Source organism: Oncorhynchus tshawytscha, linkage group LG22 (assembly GCF_018296145.1).
Source record: "Oncorhynchus tshawytscha isolate Ot180627B linkage group LG22, Otsh_v2.0, whole genome shotgun sequence".
In the NCBI taxonomy this organism is placed as follows: domain Eukaryota; kingdom Metazoa; phylum Chordata; class Actinopteri; order Salmoniformes; family Salmonidae; genus Oncorhynchus; species Oncorhynchus tshawytscha.
The window spans coordinates 16,307,205-16,331,727 of record NC_056450.1 but is presented as its reverse complement, the minus strand read 5'-3'; the positions used below and the strand labels follow the sequence as shown (position 1 = coordinate 16,331,727).

At 41.6% G+C, this 24,523-nt stretch overlaps 1 protein-coding gene across 4 annotated transcripts; it reads left to right on the top strand.

The window, feature by feature from the left end:
- The first annotated feature begins 949 nt into the window (after positions 1-949).
- LOC112221937 (neurofascin) lies at positions 950-24,195 on the top strand. 4 transcript variants are annotated; one of them, XM_024384392.2, is made up of 27 exons: positions 953-1,318; positions 1,840-1,974; positions 4,359-4,464; positions 4,584-4,774; positions 5,063-5,185; positions 5,726-5,944; positions 6,467-6,578; positions 7,340-7,524; positions 8,305-8,436; positions 8,648-8,791; positions 8,921-9,032; positions 9,119-9,282; positions 9,385-9,532; positions 9,746-9,870; positions 11,132-11,233; positions 11,398-11,595; positions 11,749-11,819; positions 12,066-12,288; positions 12,423-12,538; positions 12,752-12,962; positions 19,145-19,267; positions 19,376-19,549; positions 19,663-19,794; positions 20,023-20,092; positions 23,414-23,425; positions 23,708-23,746; positions 23,847-24,195. In XM_024384392.2, the coding sequence occupies exons 2-27, from the start codon at positions 1,899-1,901 to the stop codon at positions 23,902-23,904; spliced, it is 3,366 nt and encodes a 1,121-aa protein (XP_024240160.1). In that variant the 5' UTR covers positions 953-1,318; positions 1,840-1,898; the 3' UTR covers positions 23,905-24,195. The 4 variants fall into 4 exon arrangements, with proteins under 4 accessions (XP_024240165.1, XP_024240163.1, XP_024240160.1 ...); XM_024384394.2 differs by lacking the exon at positions 5,726-5,944; XM_024384395.2 differs by lacking the exons at positions 19,663-19,794; positions 20,023-20,092; positions 23,414-23,425; positions 23,708-23,746; positions 23,847-24,195 and having other exon boundaries at positions 951-1,318; positions 19,161-19,267; positions 19,376-19,514.
- The last annotated feature ends 328 nt before the right edge of the window (positions 24,196-24,523 follow it).

Genomic DNA, 24,523 nt, shown 5'->3' with positions numbered 1-24,523 from the left:
CTTGCTTGGGTGTACTGTATCAGAGTGGTCCAGAATGGGAATAGAAAATGCTGATTAGCTACATATTGGAAGGAGAAAATAGTGGGAAGATGGCCGTAGTGCAAACAAGTGTTTATCGCACAAAAGGAAGTTTGTTTGTCTGCATGTTTAGATACCATAAAATCACATTCAACACAGTTCCAAATCAGACAAAACAGACACAAGCTTGTTACAAATACGCCTCTGATTTGGCTGTAAATCAATATTGTTCATCCCCTGTAACAGCCTTTGTGATGAGGTCATATCGTTTTTTTCTTTCATGTAAAATAGCTTTCAGCAGCCAACAGTAGGGCCCACATCACTGACGTCATCAAAAACTAGAAGCATGCAAACTATGTGCATACTATGGGCTGGCTGGTGAGTTACAGAGTATTTTGGTGTAAATACTAATAAGCCCATAAGAAGCGTGTGGAACTGCAATGGAGATAAAGCATTGTTGTTTACACAGCTTTGAGTTGAATACAAAATATGATGTCTGGCTTCCCTCATAATTTCCTCCACATAGTCATCATCATATTGAGTCAGTATACAAGGTTGTGACCACAGACCATAGACGGGTTAGCTGGCAACGTCACGAAAACTATGACGTGCTTCAGTGGGGCAGAAATGTGTGTGCTGTGATTCTAGATGGCCAGATAGCAGGCAACAATGACAAGAAGTAAGTGACTTGTTTCAGCTAGTTTTATTTTTGTTCTTGATACCATGCCATGTTTTGACTGATGTCATGTCTATGCTAATACATGAGAGAGAGAGAGAGGCAGAGAGAGAAGCAGAGAGAGAAGCAGAGAGAGAGAAGCAGAGAGAGAGAGGCAGAGAGAGAGAGAGAGAAAGAGAGAGAGAGAGAGAAGCAGAGAGAGAGAAGCAGAGAGAGAAGCAGAGAGAGAGCGAGAGGCAGAGAGAGAAGCAGAGAGAGAGAAGCAGAGAGAGAGAAGCAGAGAGAGAGAGGCAGAGAGAGAGAGAGAGAAAGAGAGAGAGAGAGAGGCAGGGACAGAGATGTGGTTGGTGAGGGAGGTGTAGGGAGCTCGTTCATGAGATGGGTGGGCAGAATGGCCATGGCACAGACAGAAGTCTGTCCACTATGCTCTGTCTCTCCAGAATCCTGCTGTTCGATTGACCAAGAAAATAGAATTGACTGATTGTGCGCCAAGGATTTTATCCGTTTACTGCACTAACTGGACACTGGAATTGTGGAGAAACTCAATGCATTAGAAAGTCTTGTAGACGATGGGGAAGAGGGAACCCTGATGCGATTTCACTTGAAGGATTGTACTTATGAAAGGTAACACAGATGTAATGAGCTAACGAGAGGAGGAAAAGTTTTGATAAGGGTTGTTGATGAGTTGATCAATGAATCTGATCAATGATCTGTTTTGCCGCGCTTTATGTTGTGTATATTTTTTAGAAATGAACAGTAAAATAGTAGTGACATTACATGATAACAACGTGTGTATTTCTTTGGGATTCAAATAAATCTATACAGCAACTAACAAGAGCTTTATAATGTAGTCCTGTGGAGGCTGGTTTTTCAGAATGGCTTGAGACTGGAGTTGAGTCCTGGCCATGTGTTAGTAGGTGGATCTATTGTGCGACAAAGAGACTCTGTCAGAGAATGTGCCAGTGCTGACTGTTGAGTGGGACAGAAATGAAATATTGCTGTTTGGAAACTAAATATTATTTCATTTTATTTGGTTGTTTTGTGCTGGAAAATATCGTCTTAGAAAACAATTGGTCGTATAAATGTCACAATATTTAATTGAATTTGAATTCAATAAATTGCTTAATCGGTCACTTATAAAACAGTTTATAGATAAGGGCATCTAGCAGTTCAACAGGATCTCTGGAGGCCATTCACTGTAGAGATGAGGGCGCTGGTCAGATCAACTCTATTACTGCTGTTATGGCAACGGCTGACTGCCATCGATGTCCCACTGGAAAGTAAGTCAACACAACCTATTGTGGCCCTGCTAGATGGTGATATACTGTAACAGTGTACAGTGCTGTATATTTAAGCAATAAGGCACGAGGGGGTGTGGTATATGGCTAATGTCAATTAGAAACTTGGTGATTTGAGCCCGAATGATGATTGGCTGAAAGCCGTGGTACTGTATATCAGACCGTATACCACGGGTATGACAAAAAATATATTTTTACTGTTTTAATTATGTTGGTATCTAGTTTATAATAGTAATAAGGCACCTCTGGGGTTTGTGGTATGTGGCCAAAATACCACAGCTAAGGGCTGTGTCCAGGCACAGCCCTTAGAAGTGGTTTGTTGTCCATATACAATGCATTCGGAAAGTCTTCAGACCCCTTGAGTTTTTCCACATTTTATTACGTTACAGCCTTATTCTAAAATGTATTACATAAAACAAATTCCTCATCAATCTACACACAATACCAAAATGACAAAGCGAAAATAGGTTTTTAGATTTTTTTTTTGCAAATGTATAAACAATTTAAAAAAAACAGAAACACCTTATTTGCATAAATATTCAGACTTGAAATTGAGCTCAGATGCATCCTGTTTCCATTGACCATCGTTGAGATTGTCGTGGAAATTCTACACAGGGACACTCAAAGTCAATCTTAAATGAATCATTGTTTATTAACAGCATGCTGGAGAGGTCAGAGTCAAACTTAGATGCATTAAGTACCGGTCTGAAGTGAGCTCCACCGGGGTAGTCCCGTTAGTTCTCTTATACTGTATACTGTTTACATAGACAAGTTATATTTGCATGATTTAGCTTCTTCATCATTCATAAATAATTCATCATTAAAATGTGGTTCATGCATGTGACAGACCTCATGAGGCTTCTTCTCTCCAAGCCGAGACCTTGAAATTGAGAGATCTTTTCGTTCTCAAAACAAGGTTCTATGCATTCTGCCAAATTGCTCACTGATAGTGAGGATTCCTCCCAGGTATGCTCAATCAGTCACTTGCATGAACACAGAAATTGGTTATTAGAAAAGCACAAACAGAATGTTCCTACAACTTGAATGGAGTCCACCTGTGGTAAATTCAATTGATTGGACATGATTTGGAAAGGCACATACCTGTCTATATAAGGTCCCATAGTTGACAGTGCATGTCAGAGCAAAAACAAAGCCACGAGGTCGAAGGAATTGTCCTTAGAGCTCGAAGACAGGATTGTGTCAAGGCACAGATCTGTGGAAGGGTACCAAACATTTATGCAGCATTGGAGGTCCCCAAGAAAACAGTGGCCTCCATCATTCTTAAATTAAAGAAATTTGGAACCACCAAGACCCTTCTTAGAGGTGGCCGCCTGGCCAAACTGAGCAAACGGGAAAGAAGGGCCTTGGTCAGGGAGGTGACCAAGAACCCGATGGTCACTCTGACAGAATTCCAGAGTTCCTTTATGGAGATGGGAGTACCTTCCAGATGGGCAACCATCTCTGCAGCACTCCACCAATCAGGCCTTTATGATAGAGTGGACAGACGGAAGCCACTCCTCAGTAAAATGCACATGACAGCCCGCATGGAATTTGCCAAAGGCACCTAAAGGACTCTCAGACCATGAGAAACAAGATTCTCTGGTCGGATAAAACCAAGATTGAACTCTTTGGCCTGTTTGCCAAGGGTCATGTCTGGAGGAAACCTGGCGCCATCCCTACGGTGAAGCATGGTGGTGGCAACATCATGCCGAGGGAATGTTTTTCAGCAGCAGGGACAGGGAGAATAGTCAGGATCGAGGGAAAGATGAACAGAGCAAAGTACAGAGAGATTCTTGATGAAAATCTGCTCCAGAGCGCTCAGGAACTCAGACTGGTGCGAAGGTTCACCTTCTAACAGGACAACGACTTTAAGCAGACAGCCAAGACAACGCATGAATGGCTTCGGGACAAGTCTCTGAATGTCCCCACATCTCTGGAGAGACCTGAAAATAGCTGTGCAGCGACACTCCCCATCCAACCTGACAGAGTTTGATAAGATCTGCAGAGAATAATGGGAGAAACAAAAACAGGTGTGTCACGCTTGTAGCATCATACCCAAGAAGACTCAAGGCTGTAATCATTGCCAATCATTGCCATACTATTGTAAATGTGAAATTTCCACTTTTTTTATGAATTTGCAAATATTTCTAAAAACCTGTTTTTACTTTGTCATTATTGGGTATTGTGTGAAAAATTGAATTGAATCCATTTTAAAATAAGGCTGTAACGTAACAAAATCAAAAAAAGTCAAGGGGGTCTGAATACTTTCCGATTGCACTGTACCAAATCCCCTCATGCCTTATTGCTTAAATACAGTATCTCAATTAAGGTACAATCCTAATCAGGTCTTTAATTTTGACCTACAGTCAGACAGCCCCCCACCATTATAAAACAGTCATCGAAGGAACATGTCGTGGATCCTAGAAACAACATGGTCGTGGAGTGTGAAGCCAAAGGCACCCCCCACCCAATGTAAGAACTGACACATCCAAAACACTTTCTTTATAGGTCAAAACCATGTACAATTTGTGAGCAGCTGTAGTAGAACACTTGTATTTACCTGATCCAAAAGACTTGCCTTTATCCCTAAGTTTCTCATGGATGCGTAATGGGAAGTACTTCAACGTGGCAAAGGACCCTCAGGCCTCAATGAGGAGACGTTCGGGGACGCTGGACATCTATGCCTGGACTGACCCAGGGGCCTATGAGGGGGAGTACCAGTGTGTTGCCACCAACGAGTATGGCACTGCATACTCAAACAAGATCAACCTACACATCTCTAGTAAGCTGCCCTCCATTCAGGCTTTTGATTGTCCATTGTCACAGAGTACATTAGAAATGCCAGTGCCTCAAACCGTGATAATGCTTAAACGTTTGTGGTAGAAACAAGCAAAGCCTAAAGGGACAAATCACTCAAGTCCAATTCTGTCAGCCGTTTTCAGACCTCAAAAATAGTTCTAACGTTAAGATAAGTCCATGTCCCAGCAAGATTCTGCTCCCTGTGTTAAATGTATGTTACATCATCCTCTTAACCCAATATAAAAAAATGACCCCTATGTGTCCATGTCAGAGGCCACTCTGTGGCCCAGAGAGGTGTTGGAGCCTGTAACAGTAAGTGTTGGTCTCCCTCTGGTCCTGGACTGCAGCCCTCCTCCAGGCCCTCCCAAACCTGAGATCTACTGGATGAGCAAGTGTGAGTAGGCCTATCTCCTTTTCTCAAATCAGTAGTACATTGTGTCTAGGATTTTTGTTTGTTTAACCAGGCAAGTCAGTTAATAACAAATTCTTATTTACAATAACAGCCTAGGAACAGTGGGTTAACTGCCTTGTTCAGAGGCAGAACAACACATTTTTAACCTTGTCAGCTCAGGGATTCAATCTTGCAACCTTTCGGTTACTGGCCCAACACTCTAACCACTAGGCTACCTGCAGCCTCTACACTCTAACCACTAGGCTACCTGCAGCCTCTACACTCTAACCACTAGGCTACCTGCAGCCTCTACACTCTAACCACTAGGCTACCTGCAGCTTCTACACTCTAACCACTAGGCTACCTGCCACCCCAGGAATTAAATGTTATATTTTATAACTAATGACAACCACCTGTCTCTCTTTCTGAACTGATGAGCTTCTTTCTTTAAACTTATTTTTGCATTCTGATACTTATCCCAAACATATTGACTCAAGATGACCTTACCAGGAAATGCATACATAACTTAATATTCAATTTCAGGTTCATCTGGTAGACCTTTCAACTGGCCTCACCAGCCCCACCCCCCAGTCATGCTGCCTATCAAACAGGACCGTAGAGTGTCTATGGGGGTGAATGGAGATCTCTACTTCTCTCATGTCTATGTCAATGACTCTGCCACCGACTACTGCTGCAATGCACGCTTCCCCTACAAAAACATTATCCAGCAGAAGATGCCTATTACCGTCAGAGTCCTTACAAGTTAGTATTGGTTATTGCATAACATGCATCAACAGTATGTGACACAAGGGTCCCACCATTTTATTTACTACCATGTACTAACTTACCTACCTCATTAAAGGTAGGTAAGCTTGGCTCACCGCTTGGCTCACTGCTGTACGATTTAAGTTGTATTGTGCCGCATACTTACAGATTCCACATGGTTTATTTCAGACTATCACCTAAAATGATTTACCGTTCTCCTCTGATCTAACTGCTCTGCTTTTTGCTGTTAATTTATTTATTTATATATATACAATCAGAAATGAACAATCTCCTCATCTTAACACGATATAACATTCTAGAGCATTCTTCTATAACATTGACATGTCTTGAAATAGAGATCAGACAGTGTTGTTGTGGAGTGAAAATATAAAAAACATTGCATTTGCTCCCAGTGTGGTCCCAATAGTCAATCCACAGCCATAGTCCCTGCTGTCATGATGTTTGACAGTGGGAAAAATCTTCAGTCCTGGATAATTAAATAATGTGTTCCCCCCTCAGCGCGCATGGTGTCTGAGGCCGCCCCCACCTTCTTGTCTCCAGCCGGAAGGTCCAGCTCCCAAACTGTCCTGCAGGGGGAGGAGCTGCTCCTCGAGTGCATCGCTGCTGGAGTGTGAGTGATCCTCTCAATCACAAACATGTTCATCGAGTGTTTCTCAAATGTTACCATTGGGGTTGGTCATTGTATTACTATTACCCTGTGTACTGTATGTGAATGTAGTGTCAGGCTTCAAATGAAACTAGATGGTCATTTTACATGAAGTAAAATTGTGTTTCTTGCTTTGGCTCTTTAAAAGTATTTTTGTGGTAGTGGAAAAAGTGTTCTGATTTCAGATTTAAATAGCAGAGAAGTAGACACAGATTTCCTACTCTTTAACTTTTTGACTAAACGGTTTGGAAAGTGGTCAAAGTAGCTGATTTTGTGTCAGAAAGTTACCTTGTTTACAGTGAATAGAATAGAATGTTGGAAGTCATGATTACAATGAGCCCTTTAGAATGTTGAGGAAATCCCATTAAAGTGTATGGAGGACAAAAAAAAAGACAAGTTTTATAGTTTAAAAATTATAAAAGATATCAAAAAGTTGTATGGAAGCAAACTATTCCAGACCTGTCTACACATTTTAAAGTGAATGGTGTTTCTAGCTTAAATGGTTTAAGAGGAGTAGCATTCCAAAGAATAATAATAAAAAGTCTGAAATAATTTGGACAATATTTAGTGTGTCTGCTTTCACAAGCCACAGTAATAAATCGCTTCATGAAATTTGTAACCTCGCCACTATGTATGTTTTTTTTGCTCAGGCTGTTAACTTTTATAAGAACCCTCAAAAATCACCCTGAATTGACCTATTTCTTTTTTACCATATTTGGCCATAGTCCAACCCCTGTCATCACATGGACCAAAGATGGAGATGAACTGGACACAACCAACATTAAGGTGAAGAACTACAACAAGTTGTTGCAGATCCCCAAGGCCTCGTTTGAGGACGCTGGTGAATACACCTGCACAGCTACTAACACGATTGGATACCTGGAACACACCATCGCTGTCCAGATCAAAGGTCAGACAACATCTTCATACCTACAGTGCCCTCCACTATTGGCACTCTTGGTATGAGCAAAATTGGCTGTGAAAAAAACGTCTTTGTTGTTTATCCTCTTGGATAATGTTCACAAAAATCTAAATTTTAATTGAAGTACAATGATTTCAAAAAATAAATATGAAATAAATATTTTTCTCAGAATCATGTGTGCCAGAATTATTGGCACCCTAGAAATTCTTATGAGTAAAATTGGACAAAAGTATATTCCCATTCATATTTTACGTTTTTATGTTCACCTGAGTGATTAGGAATACTTAAGTGGTAAGCCATGACTTCCTGTTTCACTGGGGTATAAATATGTGGTGACCAGTGGTAATTTTAGCATGTAAATCTTGGTGGGGCAAAATAAATAATAAAGTAGGATGTTAACTCCTCCTCCACTTTTACTGGATTGGTTGAATAGTGCAGAGGAGAACCTCTGCCGACAGTTATTTATTCTTCTTGTCAAGACCAGTATGTAAGGGATGTAGTTTCAGGCATTTCTTGTGTGCCTGCTACGTTAGGTTAGTTAAATGGAAACGCAGGCAATTGACACATCTATTTTCTATGCAAACTTCCTAAATATTGACCAAAAAATCACTGGACAAGTTATTGGAAACATAGCTACTGTTTGATTTACAATGGGAGGAAATAGCTCATTCGGTAACACTTTCTATGAACCACTCATATAGCAAATATTCACTGATGTAGCTTAGAGTATTTTTTCTAAAATGCTGACCTGAGCCGTGTATTTAACAGTGGCTCCATTCTGGTTGGAGAAACCCTGTAACCTGGTTCTGGCCCCAGAGGAGAATGCACGTTTAGTGTGCCGCTCTGACGGTATCCCTCGGCCCAGTATCCGCTGGTTTATCAACGGAGATTCAATCGAATGTAAGTACAGCCACCTAACCTAAGAATCCAAGTGCACTTTTGCAAATGACTGCAGGAGGTGACACTCAAATTGCTCAATTACCTGTGTTATGTATAAAATCCACTGTTTTTGTCACTTAACTGAAAAGATTTTATAGTAAAGTAACAAACTGTTCCATAACTGCAAGGAGACAGTATTTTACTTACTTACTGTACTATATGCTTTTTCCAGATGCCACTCTGGTTCCAAACAGGCAGGTGTCAGGTGATACAATTACCTTCCATTCAGTCACTGTGGCGAACACGGGTGTTTACCAATGCAATGCTTCCAACCAGTATGGCTACCTGTTTGCCAATGCTTACATCAGTGTACTGAGTAAGATACCATATTCATTTGCAGAAAATAACCATAATCCTCTCTGTTTATTGAAATACGTGTAAACGTTAACAGAAATTACAGATCATCATGGAAGCATTGGTACAGTCATATGTTCTGTTTCTGTAGATGCAACACCGCGTATCCTCAGGCCCAAGACTGCCCTGGTGAAGGTCATTGAGGGCAGCTGCGCCTGGCTAGACTGCCTCTATTTTGGCTCGCCCGTGCCCGATCTGCGCTGGTGAGAACATGTTTATGATGCTCTTCTCTCAGGTGTGTGTGTGTGTGTGCATGCATGTGTCTAACTGCCTACCTCTTTTTGTACAGGTCTAAGTATGGACTTGGAAATCTAGAGGGAAATCGCTTTAAAGTACACAGCAACGGGACCCTGCAGATCAGAGGCACCTGTATGGACGACCAGGGGACATACCTGTGTATTGTCAGCAACGCCGCCGGACAAGACGAAAACCGGGTCAAATTAGAGGTCAAAGGTGAATACCCAATAATAGCTTAACTGTAACACTTCTTCATGTGGTTCAATATACACTGTACATTGTAGGTGTTCTCATGATCCGTATCCTCTGTTTCTCCAGAGTCCACCAAAATCCTCAAATGGCCAGACAATATGAGAGTCCTCCGAGGGACTGATGTCCGGTTGGAGTGTAAGGCCGAACATGACCCCACAGTCACCGTCACCTCAACCTGGATGAAGAACAAACAGTTCCTCATCATAGGCTGGAGGTGGGCCTGACTATGACTACTCGTCCTTGTAACCATTGAAACCATAGGGTTTCTGTTGCCACCCTAACGTCCTAGTTATGGTTATAGCTAACTTCAAACTAACAGAGTTATAGTCTATATGAGTATAACTAAAAGCTAAATGGCGAATTGTTCAACTGAATTTGTCAAGATGACTTCCTAATGTCATCAGCATGTCCTGTTAATTATCTACAGGCTGTCACTGGATGATTCAACGCTGGTCATTACAAACGTCAACAGACGAGACGAAGGCAACTACACCTGCATCATCAAGACTGAGATAGACAAGACCACTATCTCCACCCGCCTGGTGGTGATGGGTAGGACTCTAACGTGACGCTTAGTAAACATACACACAGTGCTTTCAGAAAGTATTCACATCCCTTGACTTATTCCACATTTTGTTTTACAGCCTGATTTCAAAATGTATTAAATAAAATACAAATCTCACCCATATACACACAATGCCCCATAATGGCAAAGTGAAAACATGTTTTTAGAAATGTTTGCGAATGTATTGAAAATGAAATGGAGAAATATGTCATTTACATACTGTAAGTATTCACACCTCTGAGTTTTTTAGAATCACCATTGGCAGCGATTAAAGCTGTGAGTCTGTCTGGGTAAGTCTCTAAGAGCTTTGCACACCTGGTTTGAGCAAAATTCTTCAAGCTCTGTCAAGTTGTTTGTTGATCATTGCAAGACCGCCATCTTGCCATAGATTTTCAAGACGATTTTAAGTCAAAACTGTAAGTATGTCACTCAGGAACATTCAATGTCATCTTGGTAAGCAACTCCAGTGTAGATTTGGCCTTGTGTTTTAGGTTATTGTCCTGCTGAAAGGTGAATACATCTCCCAGTGTCTGGTGGAAAGCAGGCTGAACTAGGTTTGCCTCTAGGATTTTGAGTATGCCTAGCTCCATTCTGTAAACGTTTTTTTATCCTGAAACTCCCCAGTCTTTATTGATTAAAAGCATTCCAATAACCTGATGCAGCTGCCATTATGCTCAAAAATATGGAAAGTTGATACTCAGTCATTTGTTGTATTGGATTTGACTCAAACCTTACACTTTGCGGTATTCATTTGTGACTTGCTGTAAACAAGATGCATGTTTTGGAACATTTTTATTCTGTAAAGGCTTCCTCCTTTTCACTCCGTCAATTAGGTTAGTATTGTGGAGTAAGTACAATGTTGTTGATCCATCCTCAGTTTCCTCCTATCACAGCCATTCAACTCTGCAACTGTTTTAAAGTCACCGTTCGCCTGAAAGGTTTCCTTCCTCTCAAAATCAAGTCCAATTTTATCGGTCACATACACGTGTTTAGCAGATGTTATTGCGGGTATAGCGAAAGGCTTGTGTTTCTAGTTCCGACAGTGCAGCGAGTAATATCTAACAATTTCACAACATATACACACAAATCTAAGTAAAGGACTGGAATTAAGAATATATCAATATTACATGTTATGGAATGTTAATTAATGTTAATTACATTGTATTGTGTGATAGGAGTAGATAGACAGCATGTGGATGCTGTATATATTTGGAATTTGCCACACCAGTTTCCTTCCCTTCCTCCCAGATCGTCCAGACCCTCCTACAAACTTGAAGTTGTCGGACTCTTTTGAGCGCAGTGTCAGGCTTTCCTGGACCCCTGGAGATAGCAATCACAGCCCTATCAAAGGTAACAACTCTGCCTTACACTCTCCACCTCAGGAGCAGAACACCCAGAGTAAACATAGTCCTGATGGCATGCCACATGTGCACCAGACTTTCTTTGAAATGGTCAGAGTTTTACTTCAGTTGATTTTGGTTATCAGTGTTTTTTTCTCTGGGCTTTACCTCCAGAATACCTGGTGCAGTATGATGATGACGACTGGTTACCTTACAACTGGAGAAACCTTTCCACATACCCTGGAAACCTCAACTCTGTCATTCTGCAACTGTCACCATTCATTATCTATGAGTTTAGGGTCATTGCTATCAATGATATTGGAATGAGTAAACCCAGTCGCTCGTCCGCCAACTTCCAGACTGGTGGAGCGCGTGAGTATTTCATGCTTGATGCGTGTGATGTGTTATGAATAAGGGATATCTATTGTATTGAACAGGAATACAGCTGACAACAATAATCGTTCATATTCAAACCATTGGACAAAGAGCTTTCAAAATCATTTGTATACTTGCTATGATTCTCAGCCCCAGACACCATCCCTAAAAATATCAAAGGAGTGAGCACATGGAGAAACAACATGGAGATCAGCTGGGAGGTGATGCGTTCAAATATACACTACCGTGCAAAAGTTTGAGGTCACTTAGAAATGTCCTTGTTTTTGAAAGAAAATAATTTTTAAAAATTGTCCATTAAAATAACATCAAATTGATCAGAAATACAGTGTGGACATTGTTAATGTTGTAATGTATATATGAAAAAAATTGAAATTAACGTTTATTCAATGAAGAATAACAACTTTTATTCTGTACAATTAAACTTCCTTGTCTGGTATGGGGAAAAGGCACTGAACAACAGAGAGTGGAATGGGCCCCACCTAAAGTACTTGGTGTGGTGGAAACGGAGGGATTCCAGGGAGGAGTGGAAGAATGCTACCACTTGGTGGTGTAAATACTACATTTACGATGCAGACACCTTCACACCATACGAGATAAAGGTCCAAGCTGTCAATGACTTTGGGCTGGGCCCAGAGTCCCCTGTCATCATAGGCTACTCTGGAGAAGACCGTGAGTATCACCACACAATCCCTTCCTGCAGATACACAGAGACCCCTTTACGGGTAAATATAGACCATCCCTACTTGACACCTGGCAGTCAGCCACACCATAATGAATTGCAACTTCCTCTTGGTGTCTCCCAGGTCCCACTGCTGCCCCTGTCAAACTGCGTGTGTCCAGGATAGAGGCCACCAAGGTCACCGTTCACTGGGACCCTGTGGCTCGCAGCAGCATCATGGGTGAACTGAAGGAGTACAAGGTCAGACTACTGGGAATAAGTGACTTGTTTAGTTTCTGGTTTTCAATTCCAAGTGTAACAAACTGTTATGAGATCCAGGCTACATTTAGTATGCATTAGGAAAGCAGTGGATGGAAACACATCGGCTGAATGAATGAACAAATGAAGGACTGAGGAACTGAACGAGGGAACAAACATACAAATGAACGCATGTGCTGTGTCCCCCTATCCCAGGTGTACTTCTGGCGAGACAGTAGCCAGCTGAGGTGGCTGAGTGTGAGCAGGGCCATGAAGTCTAAAGCCTTTCCAGCCAGCGGGCCGCGTCTCTCTGGTGTCCTGCCGGGACTCATCCCTTACAGCAACTACAAGATGTACATAGTGGTGGCCAACAACCGATACGAGGGACACCCCAGTAACACCATAGAGTTCTCCACTCCAGAGGGAAGTAAGGAAAAACATTGTGATGCTGTATTAGATGTGCCAGTTTTTCTGTCAGCTCTTTTCTTAATCATGTATTTTCCTTTGTTTATTCTCAGACTTGACCTTTGATCTATGTCACTCGCCTGTTCCCTTCCATACTGCAGTGATAGAATGGCGCCAGAGGAAATAGTGGTTGTTTTACGGGCTCCTGCCCAATTGTGTTATTTTGAGTATCATTTTGACTGAAACGCACAGCTATCACTAACCTTAATTTGGACTTCAATGAGTCGGAGGCCAAATATATATTGATTATCTTGGACCAAGCCCAAAACCCGGACAATCGAAGGGCGCTTATAAGAAATCCTACTATGCCCTCCGACAAACTATCAAACAGGCAAACCATCTATACTGGACCAAGATTGAAACCTACAACACCGGCTCTGATGCTCGTCGGATGTGGCAAGGCTTGCAAACTATCATGGATTACAAAGGGAAACACAGTCGTGAGCTGTCCAGTGACACAAGCCTACCAGATGAGCTAAATACCTTCTATGCTCGCTTTGAGACTAGCAACACTGAACCATGCATGAGAGCACCAGCTGTTCCTGACGACTGTGTGATCATGCTCTCGGTAGCCGATGTGAGGGTCATTTAAACAGGTTAACATTCACAAGGCTGCAGGGCCAGACGGATTGCCAGGACAGGTACTCTGAGCATGGGCTGACACCTGGCAAGTGTCTTCACCGAAATGTTCGACCTCTTCCTGACCCAGTCTGTAATACCTACATGTTTCAAGCAGACCACCATAGTCTCTGTGCCCAAGAACACCAAGGTAACCTGTAGCCATGAAAGGCTGGTCATGGCTTACATCAACACTGTCATCCCAGACACTCTGGATCTACTCCAATTCACATACCGCCCCAACAGATCCACAGACGACACAATCTCTTTTGCACTCCACACTGCCCTTTCCCACATGGACAAAAGGAACACATTTGTGAGAATGCTGTTCATTGACTACAGCTCAGCGTCCAACACAATTGTGCCCTCCAAGCTCATCACTAAGCTAAGGACCCTGCAATTAAACACCTCCTTCTGCAACTGGATCCTAGACTTGCTGACGGGCCACCCCTAGGTGGTGAGGGTAGGCAACAACACATTCACCACACTGACCCTCAATAAGAGGGCCCTTAATGGGTGAGTGCTTAGTCCCCTCCTGTACTCCCTGTTCACCCATGACTGCCACACATGACTCCAACACCATCATTAAATTTGCAGACAACACAACGAGTAGGCCTGATCATGGACGACGATGAGACAGCCTACAGGGAGGAGGTCAGAGACCTGGCAGTGTAGTGCAAGGACAATAACCTCTCCCTCAATGTCAGCAAGACAAAGGAGCTGATAGTGGACTACAGGAAACGGAGGGCCTGAGCACGCCCCCATACACATCGACAAGGCTGTAGTGGAGCAGATTGAAAGCTTCATGTTTCTGTGTCCACATCACTAAGGATTGATCATGATCCACAGACACCAACACATTCTTGAAGAGAGAATGACAATACCTCTTGCCCCTCAGGAGGCTGAAAAGATTCGGCATGGGCCCTCAGATCCTCAAAGTTCTACAGCTGCACCATTGAGAGCATCTTGACTGGCTGCATCCGACGCAAGGCGCTACAGAGGGCAGTGTGTACGGCCCAGTACATCACTTGGGCCGAGCTCCCTACTACCCAGGACCTCTATACCAGGCGGTGTCAGAGGAAGGCCCTAAAGTTGTCAAAGACTTCAGCCACTCAAGTCATAGACTCTTCTCTGCTACCGCAAGACAAAAGGTACAGATGTACCAAGTTTTGAACCAACAGAACCCTAAACAGCTTCCACCCCCAAGCTATGAGACTGATTAACACTGGAACCATCATAGGGCAACGGCCACTGATGTCTGATTTTGTCCATTTAAAAAAATCGGCAAAAAAAAAGCTCTGTCCTACTCCTTCCCTGACTTTTCCTAAATGTTTGTAATTTACACTACTCATTTGTCAGCGTTCTGAAATCACAAACAGGAAAGTATTGAGCCTTTTTACCTGATTTTTCGCACCTATTCCCAACGTAACCCTCCAAGACAATGTGCTGTAGGACATTGGTACCCAGCCAGGTGCTAATGCGTCTCTCTCGCCTCTCTGAATGAATGACAAATGGGTGAATGGACGATAATTGTGCACCGTACTTTACAATTGAACCTAAATAAGGATGATGATGGTGAAAAGGATGATTTAATTTAGAAAGGCAATAGTGTAATTATGAGTTTGTTATGCCTGTTTATCAGCAGCACATTTGGCCACGTGTCTTGCGGTTTGATACCGTTCTCTTTTTACATTTTACTTTGTTAAAAGAAGCTGTTAACGGAATGTTTTATTTACTGTAGCTCTATTACTAACCTCATTTATTCTAAGGGAAATGAAAACATGCTACGTGTTTATTTAAATATTATGTTGTCAATGGATGAAGGACCAATAGAAACCTGATACAAACTGATAATGCTGCATGCTGACTTCAATGAACTGAATGATGAGGAGGGTGATTGAATTTGAATGATCTGAATTACGAGGGTGAATAGGATGATTGAATTTAGAACAATAATGTAATGATATTGAAGAATTGTGGGCATTGTGGGTGGTCTAATTATTTTATTATGAAAGACTGGAAAATGTCATAATTTCTACTCAGATAGTCAAATCAGACACTAAGTACAACATACAATGTTTGAAGTTCACAATGGCAAGCCGAACCAAAAGAATGGACGCATGCACTGACAGCATTGCAAATGCTGCAGAATTTACTGTAAGTGAGTTGGAGTCAGATGCGGGATCAGATATTCAGCTTGAAATCGACGTTGCTAATGAAGTCTTCATCTGATTCTAATGTTGACCTCGAGCCTCTGTCTCTGATGCCTGAGCCTCCCCCAGAAAAACCAGAACAGAGCCAACTGAGACGGTGATCCCAACTGCCACCCTGAGACAGGAGGAGTTTGGGAGGGATGGCATGGTTTGAGTAGAAAAGAGTGATGAGTTTATGTGACATACAGATGTTGCAGCACATCAGAGATTGTACTGTTGCGCATGCACACAGAAAAATAAACAGTACGTGGTGTGGGACATGTCTATGGATGAACTCAAAGCATGTATTGCACACTTTATTGCATATGGCGGCAAGACCATGGATGTGGAGTCATTTTTGGTCTGATAGGTAGGGAGTGGACTTTTTCCGAGAGACCATGCCATGCAACCGCTTCAGAAAGATTATACAACACCTGTGGCAGGTGCACACGAAACAAGGCCCATGAAAACTGTGTGCAATGCAACCTTTTCGTTTGTGGTGCTTGCTCACACAAAGCCCCGAAAGCTGTGTGCTGACTGTGGACCCGAAGCATAAAGAGAAGAAGAGATTAATTCATGCGTAAAGGCACAGGTATAAGGGCACAATACAGTGTACGATACAATCAACAAATGACTGTTTTTATTTCTTGCTTTTGTTTAAGAATATGGTAAATGATTTCACCTGTGACCTGGCTGGTTATGTTAATTTTAGCTTTTTCGTTTCAACTTTGTCAAAAGAATCTGTAACTGTACTTTATTAAATACTTATAACTATATTACTAAACAAATCTACAAATAAAGTTGATCAACTGGAGTACTTTAATGTTTTTATCATAAGGGAAACAAAAATAGGATATAGTCCTATGTTTTTTCTAGGACTTTGGTAGAATTATACAAAAAATATCCTTAACTCTTATCTAAACAAATAACTTATTTTATTTTTATGTATATATTTCTTCATGCAATTAATCCTTTACAATCGTTTAGGTACTATTTGTCAAGCGTTGGTGCTTATGTTTGCACACCTTGATATGCATATGCTTAAGAGACGCCCGGGAACGTTCTCTAGAGGGTACTTATAGGCTGAAAGGACAGGTGGTGATAGTGTTAATATTTAGTCCGGGTAGCTATTGGTAAACTCTTTATCTATCTGCATTGACCCTTTTTACACTAAATCTGTTGACACATCACATACACTGCTGTTACTGTTTATTATCTATCCTGTTCCCTAGTCACTTTATCCCTACCTATACAGTGCATTCAGGAAGTATTCAGACCTCATCCCTTTTTCCACATGTTGTTATGTCACAGCCTTATTCTAAAATGGATTAAATACACATTTTTTCTGATCCATCTATACACAATACCCCATAATGACAAAACGAAAACAGGTTTTTAGATTTTTTTTTGCAAATGTATAAAAAAAATAAAACAGAAATACCTTCTTTACATAAGTATTCAGATCCTTTGCTATGAGTTTTGAAATTGAGCTCAGGTGCATCCTGTTTCCATTGATCATCCTTGAGTTGTTTCTACAACTTGATTGGAGTCCACCTGTTGTAGATTCAATTGATTGGATATGATTTGGTAACGTGCACACCTGTCTATATAAGGTCCAACAGTTGACAGTGCATGTTTATTTTACCTTTATTTAACTGGCCCAACGCTCTAACCACTAGGCACCTACCGCCCCAAGAGCAAAAAAGAACCATGAGGTCGAAGGAATTGTAAAGCTCTGAGGCACAGGTATCGAGGCACAGATATGAGGAAGGGTACCAAAAACTGTATGCAGCAAATCAAATCAAATCAAAATGTATTTGTCACATACACATGGTTAGCAGATGTTAATGCGAGTGTAGCGAAATGCTTGAGCTTCTAGTTCCGACAATGCAGTAATAACCAACGAGTAATCTAGCTAACAATTCCAAAACTACTACCTTATGCACATAAGCATTGGAGGTTCCCAAGAAGACAGTGGCCATCATTCTGAAATGGAAGAAGTTTGGACCACCAAGATTCTTCCTAGAGATGGCCGCCCGGCCAAACTGATCAATCGGGGGAGAAGGGTCTTGGTTAGGGAGGTGACCAAGAATCCAATGGCCACTCAAACAGTGCTCCAGAGTTCCTCTGTGGAGATGGGTGGACCTTCCAGAAGGACAACCATCTCTGCAGCACTCCACCAATCAGGCCTTTATGGTAGAGTGGCCAGACGGAAGCCAATCCTCAGTAAAAGGCAAATGACAGCCCAAAGGACTCTCAGACCATGAGAAACAAGATTCTCTGGTCTGATGAAACCAAGATTGAACTATTTGGCCTGAATGCCAAGCATCACATCTGGAGGAAACCTGGCACCATCCCTCCGGTGAAGCACGGTGGTGGAAGCATCATGCTGTGGGGATGTTTTTCAGCAGCAGGGACTGTGAGAAGTCAGGATCGAGGGAAAGATGAACGGAGCAAAGTACAGAGAGTTCCTTGATGAAAACCTGCTCCAGAGCGCTCAGGACCTCAGACTGGGGCAAAGGTTACCTTCCAACAGGACAATGATCCTAAGCACACAGTCAAGACAATGCATGAGTGTCTTCAGGACCAGTCTCTGAATGTCCTTGAGTGGCCCAGCCAGAGCCCGGACTTGAACCCGATCGAACATCTCTGGAGAGACCTGAAAATGGCTGTGCAGCGACGCTCCCCATCCAATCCAGACAGAGCTTGAGAGGATCTGCAGAGAAGAATGGGAGAAACTCCCCAAATACAGGTGTGCCAAGCTTGTAGCGTCATACCCAAGAAGACTCGAGGCTGTAAACACTGCCAAAGGTGCTTCAACAAAGTACTGAGTAAAGGATCGGAATACTTGAGTAAATTATATTTCAGTTTTTTATATATTTTTAAATTTCCCTAAATTCTAAAAACCTGTTTTTGCTCTGTCAATATGGGGTATTGTGTGTAGAATGATGACGGGGGGGAAAAAACAATGTAATCAATTTTAGAATAAGGCTGTAACATAACAAAATGTGGAGAAAGTCAAGGGGTCTGAATACTTTCTGAATACACTGTATGAACACACAGTATCTTCCTCAATTACCCTGTACCCCTGCAAATTGACTATACCCCTGCAAATTGACTCTGTACCCCTGCAAATTGACTCTGTACTGTTACCCTTTGTGTATTTTGCAAAGTTGTTACTCATTGTGTATTTCTTCCTTGTGTAATGTTTTTTATTATTTCTCTTTTTTTCTCTCTGCATTGTTATGAAGGGCCCTTAAGTAAGCATTTCACTGTTAGTCTACACCTGTTTAGAAAGCATGTGACAAATAAAATGAAATGTAATTGTCTCTAGCACCCTCTGCTCCAAGATTCTTCAGAATCCAGCAGAGACATTTGGACACTATCTGGGTGGACTGGGACACTCCTGCAGAGCCTAATGGCATCATCACCGGATACATACTGAAATATCAGACAGGTAGGAGGACTTACTCATCGTCACTCAGGTGAACAAAGTGGGTACAGTAGGTAAAACGGGTCTCTAAATCAAGTTCTCTTGGCTCCCTGGTGTGCTCTCCCTCCACAGTGAACACAACCCGGGAGGAGGAACTGCGTGTTGAGGAATTTCCCGCAAAAACCACCAGTTTTACGGTGCGCCGATATGATCGCTACACCCACTATAGATTCACCATAGCAGCACAGACTAGAATTGGGTTAGGAGAGTGGTACACAGAGGAATCACCCCATTATACAACTGAAGGTAAAACACCACAGGTCAACCACAACACACAATTACAAGCCATTAAATATCCACACACCTACAGATTTTATCATGACAATTAAACGTGTGTGTGTGTGTGTGTTTACATACAGCTAATGCACGGGAGCAGGTGGACCTCTCCACTCAGGGCTGGGTCATTGGTGTGATGTGTGCTGCGGCCCTCTTCGTGCTCATCCTGCTGGTCGTCTGCTTTATCAAGAGGAGCCGAGGGGGGAAATACCCAGGTACTGTAGCAATACTGTAGCCCACAAGACTTCTCCATTAGAGGACGAACATTCTTAGATGGAGCGACAGATCCAACAGACCTAATACTATAGTTCATTCACTAGCATAAAGCTTCTAATCCCACGATTGTGCTAAATTAGCTAATGGATAGGATATATATTACCCTAAGTATGCAGTGCTTATATTATATTTGGTCAGAGTAACAAGACAGAGCTTTTTATTTTCAGTACGGGACAAGAAAGAAGTGACATTGGAGCCAGTGGATGATAACGATCAGGAGGGATCATTTGACTATCGGTAGGCAATATAAAAGAACTGGCTGAAAATCAACTGAGAACCTTGAGTTGAGATAAGTATCAATATTTGTGTAGGTCAAAGTCAATCACGTACATCATGTATAATCATTTTGTGAGGTAATGCTGATCGTGTCAGTTTCCCTTCAAGCCAACTATGGTATCTAAAACCTTCCACATGAACAGCAATCTACAGTCATATGAAAATATATTCGGGTCTTTCTATAAATAAATGGTCCAATGTGTGGCATTAAGGTCAACATTTCAAAATAGTTTGATATACATTTAAATGTGATTTTCTTACACTTTCACATGTATAATTACAGGAATAAGAGTCTAGATGGGCACAATGAGACCATAACTCCTAGCAACAATAAAACATCTACATGTCATTCAAAATGTCACATGAAACATGGACACTGCATGTTTCTTTGTCATGCCTAGTAGCCAGGTCTGTTTGTGCTTTAGTCAGGTCTGTTTGTGCTTTAGTCAACTTCTCTATCATTTAAAGCCATGCTAAACATTCCAGAAAATTAAAAAGATAAACAGCATTTCTATATTTTTTTTAACAATAATGTAATATGTGTTTTGTCAGCAAAATCATTGACAATAATAATAACCAATAATCATAAAAAGTATTGGTGAAATCATTACAAGTTTTAAGCTGTGTGTGTGTGTGTGTGTGTGTGTGTGTGTGTGTGTGTGTGTGTGTGTATATATATATATATATATACACACAAATTTGACCTCGTTAGTCCCCAAGAGGTCAAATGCAATTTCTATGGGGTTTAGTGTCAGGGTTAGAATTACGTAAAGGGTTAGGAGCTAGGGTTAGGTTTTTGGATTAAGGTTAGGGTTAGGTTCAGGGTTAGGTTTTTGGGATAAGGTTGGGGTTAGGGAATATTGTGTCCCTCCACAAGGTTAGCTGTACAAGACAGTGGGTCTGGGTGAAAACTAGACATCACATTCTTGCTTCCTCTGCCCTTGTTTCCTCCACTCCTTGCCTCTCCTTGAAAGTACATTGGAGGAAACGGGGAGAATCTCGATTGCATTTCCTTCATTCCTCATGTCCTCTGTCCCCGCCTCCTTAAAAGCCATTAGATAAGAAGGTGAGAGAGGAGGGAACTCTGACGTTCTTGTCCAATGGGTTTTGAGAAGAAGATGAGGAGAGAGGATGCAACAAATCAAGGAAATGTAATTGAGATTCTCCCAATGATAGAGGAAGCAAGCATTTGACAGTTATTACATTTTTTGATAGTGCCAGACTGACTGAGCTACCATAATACCCATGGCCTGTCCAGAAATAACCCCTAGCCCCTACTGCCCAGAGTCTAGACACATGTGGAGATCTGAGAGGGATGGATGGAGACATGGTGAGAGCGCCACCTTACCCTCTGATAGGCTTGGAGGAATTTTGACGGTATTGGGTACACCTGTCCAATCCTCTCAGATCTCCACAAGTGTCTAGGGCTAGAGGCTAGGGGTAGTTTCTGGACAGGACGCCACAACCCTTTGGGTGAGTGGTGGATCTACAGCACGACACTTGGGGCATTGGTTGGATGTTTAATTCCATTGCTATACACACAGGCTGGACACACCCACAGCACCCTATCAGGCTGATCAGACAGGTCTGGGTAGCTAGAGACCTGCTGTAAACAGTGAAAGAATATATTTGCATGCCTACTATTCACACACTCGCTTCATTTCAGCTAGTTAGATGTGCAACCATTGACTAACTATAGCTAGGGCATATCTCTAGTCTAGCAATAGGTACTGTTTTGGTTGTTTTGCATCATTTAAGATTACCAATGGTTAGCTAGGTAGCTAGGATATATCAGTCAGCTAACCATTTACAGTAACAGCAGTTCATAAGTCAATACACACTAAATCTTATGCAGAAATCAAGAAATCTTACTTTATCTTGGCACTGTGGCACGGTATGGGCAGCTATTAATAAATGAATAGAATGGAGTTAGAAGGGTGACCTCTTCGGACATGAAGTGTTGGCTCTGCACTTGATCCAGCATTTCATATTTAACCCTACACACATTTGAACATCAAAATATCACTTTTTTTTTGTTTTACATGCAATTGTATCCATTTTCTCTGTATTACCTAGGAAAATAAACTTTTTAAACATACATGGACCGTAATCTTACCTCAGGAATCTTGATTTAATGTTGTCCACGAAGTAGGCTAACAACATAGACATCAAATGTTCTGTCAACCCTACAGTTAATTCCCGCACTGTGGCTGTTGTTAAGTCACGTGCAGTTTCACACAAGCTCTTATCATTTGACAGTCATTCAGAAAATTCATGAATCAGCTGATGTTGCGTGATAATGTCCCCATGTAACTAAACAGCTAGACATCAAACGGACATCAAACTAAGATGAGTACTTATTGAAGAACCTTAATGACAGTATAAATGTTTGTTCATCATATTAAAGTTTGTATTTGTAGTTATTATGGATCCCCATTAGCTGCTGCCAAGGCAGCAGCTACTATTCCTGGGGTCCAGCAGAATTAAGGCCGTTTATACAATACAGTCACAGATTTCACAACACACTGTGTGCCCTCAGGCCCCTACTCCACCACTACCACATATCTACAGTACTAAATCCATGTTTGTGTATAGTGCGTATGTTATTGACCCCTTTCTGTATGAAACATTGGATTTTGCAATCACATACATTATTTTGAATATGTGCTGATGAAAACTGTTTTCACACTATAACATATATGAATATATGAAATGTTAAGAGGTTACAGTACACTTCTGAGATCTCCATACAAAAAAAATAAACAATGTCCAGGAATTTCACAGGATCAAGGTCAATGTGTAATGCAATTGTTAAATGCTTAGTATATGATACAAACCGTATCATAAATGTAAGGAAAGAAAGGTATTATGTCACACGATTTTTGCCAAATCTGTGAAGACTCCAAACACAAAAAAAGGGTTTAAACATAGGTTTTGATTCAAATCATGAATTATATAGAATGCATCTATGTTCCCCCTTATATCTTCATTTATCCACATGAAAATAAGTGATGAATTTCTCTGTAACAGCTCCAAACAGTTGTACACTGCAGGAATTGCACACTGGTACCCTAGTTTATAGAAAGACCCATCCATACTATAATATGGTGTGGTAATACTCAACAGTGAAACAAATCATTCAATTTCCCAACAATATTGTACCATCCAGTGTTGTCATTATTTCAGAACAATGTATTTTTCCTGATAACTCCCCCATCCTTAGCATTGATCTCTTTATTCTGACTACTAATGTTTTCACATTTTTCCTTTGGACTACTGAAGGTCTCTGGAAAGGTATGATAATATGAACACTAACACAAGTCTACACCATGTACACCATTTTCTACTGTGTTATTTTACTTATATATTGACTGTATTTTGTATTTATAACCAATAAATTGGAACTAAAATAAATGTTTAGGTAGTCTGCATTTCAACATGCTATCGCTGTTGAAACAAGTTAATGGTTTAAGTGACTTGATTAAAATATCCTAAAATCATTGACAATTCATAGAAATGTTCTTCAAAAATGTAGCTCTCAACACAAATTATAAACAATATTTTTGAACATTTCAGGATAAGCTGTGTCACCACCATTCCCTACTCTGCCCAACGGTAAGTATTACAACCAGACAGTCTGTTTTTAATGTCTAGAACTGTATGGTGAAAGCTGGGAGCCATAACACAGCCTCTAATATTTTCACTTTTCTTCCAGGGAGGATGAGAGTAAAGTTAGGAGGGGTCAGACGACAGTCGACACCATGATGAAATGAACAGAGTGACGACAGTCTGGTGGAGTACGGTGATGGACGGGAGATTGAGTTCAACGAGGACGGCTCCTTCATTGGCCAGTACACTGGACACAAGGAGAGGGATGACAGAGACCCAGAATTTAGGGAGAGTAGGAGCCAGGAGGCCCTCTCCCCCATGAGCAACATCTACTCATTTGCATAAGGAAACAGGACTTACAATGTGTGCTGTGGTGACCTGTCATTCAGGGCAGGTGGAGCAGAGCCTGTTTTGCATGTTATTTTGGCATTAATACGTGTCACATTAGTTTGCAAACCAAGTCAAATAAAAAAATGTAGTTAATAAAGCTGCATACAAACATGGTCTCTTTTTTGCTATCTTGAGTAAGGCAGCTCCAAAATGCAGGTGTTTCAGTCTAGCTCAGTGCTTTCTGTGGTGGTGGGGCATCCAGCAGAAAATACGAAGCTTAGGGGTTGATAATGTTCTCTAGTTGCGCCATGATTGGCTCAGTATTCTGTCACTCATGGGGACACAACGTCACAGCAAAATCTACAGGGAGAGCTCGAAAATTCAAGCCCCCTGGGTGCTGCCATAGAGTTACATTAGAAGTGGCCATCCAAGAAGACTCAAGGTCATTGGCCA

Excerpts from the sequence above, each read along its gene's own strand:
- LOC112221937 (XM_024384392.2), top strand. The coding sequence starts at position 1,899 with ATGAGGGCGCTGGTCAGATCAACTCTATTACTGCTGTTATGGCAACGG. Across the intron at positions 12,539-12,751 it reads GTGAACTGAAGGAGTACAAG|GTGTACTTCTGGCGAGACAG; the intron begins GTCAGACTACTG and ends CCCCTATCCCAG. Across the intron at positions 19,550-19,662 it reads ACCCCATTATACAACTGAAG|CTAATGCACGGGAGCAGGTG; the intron begins GTAAAACACCAC and ends GTTTACATACAG.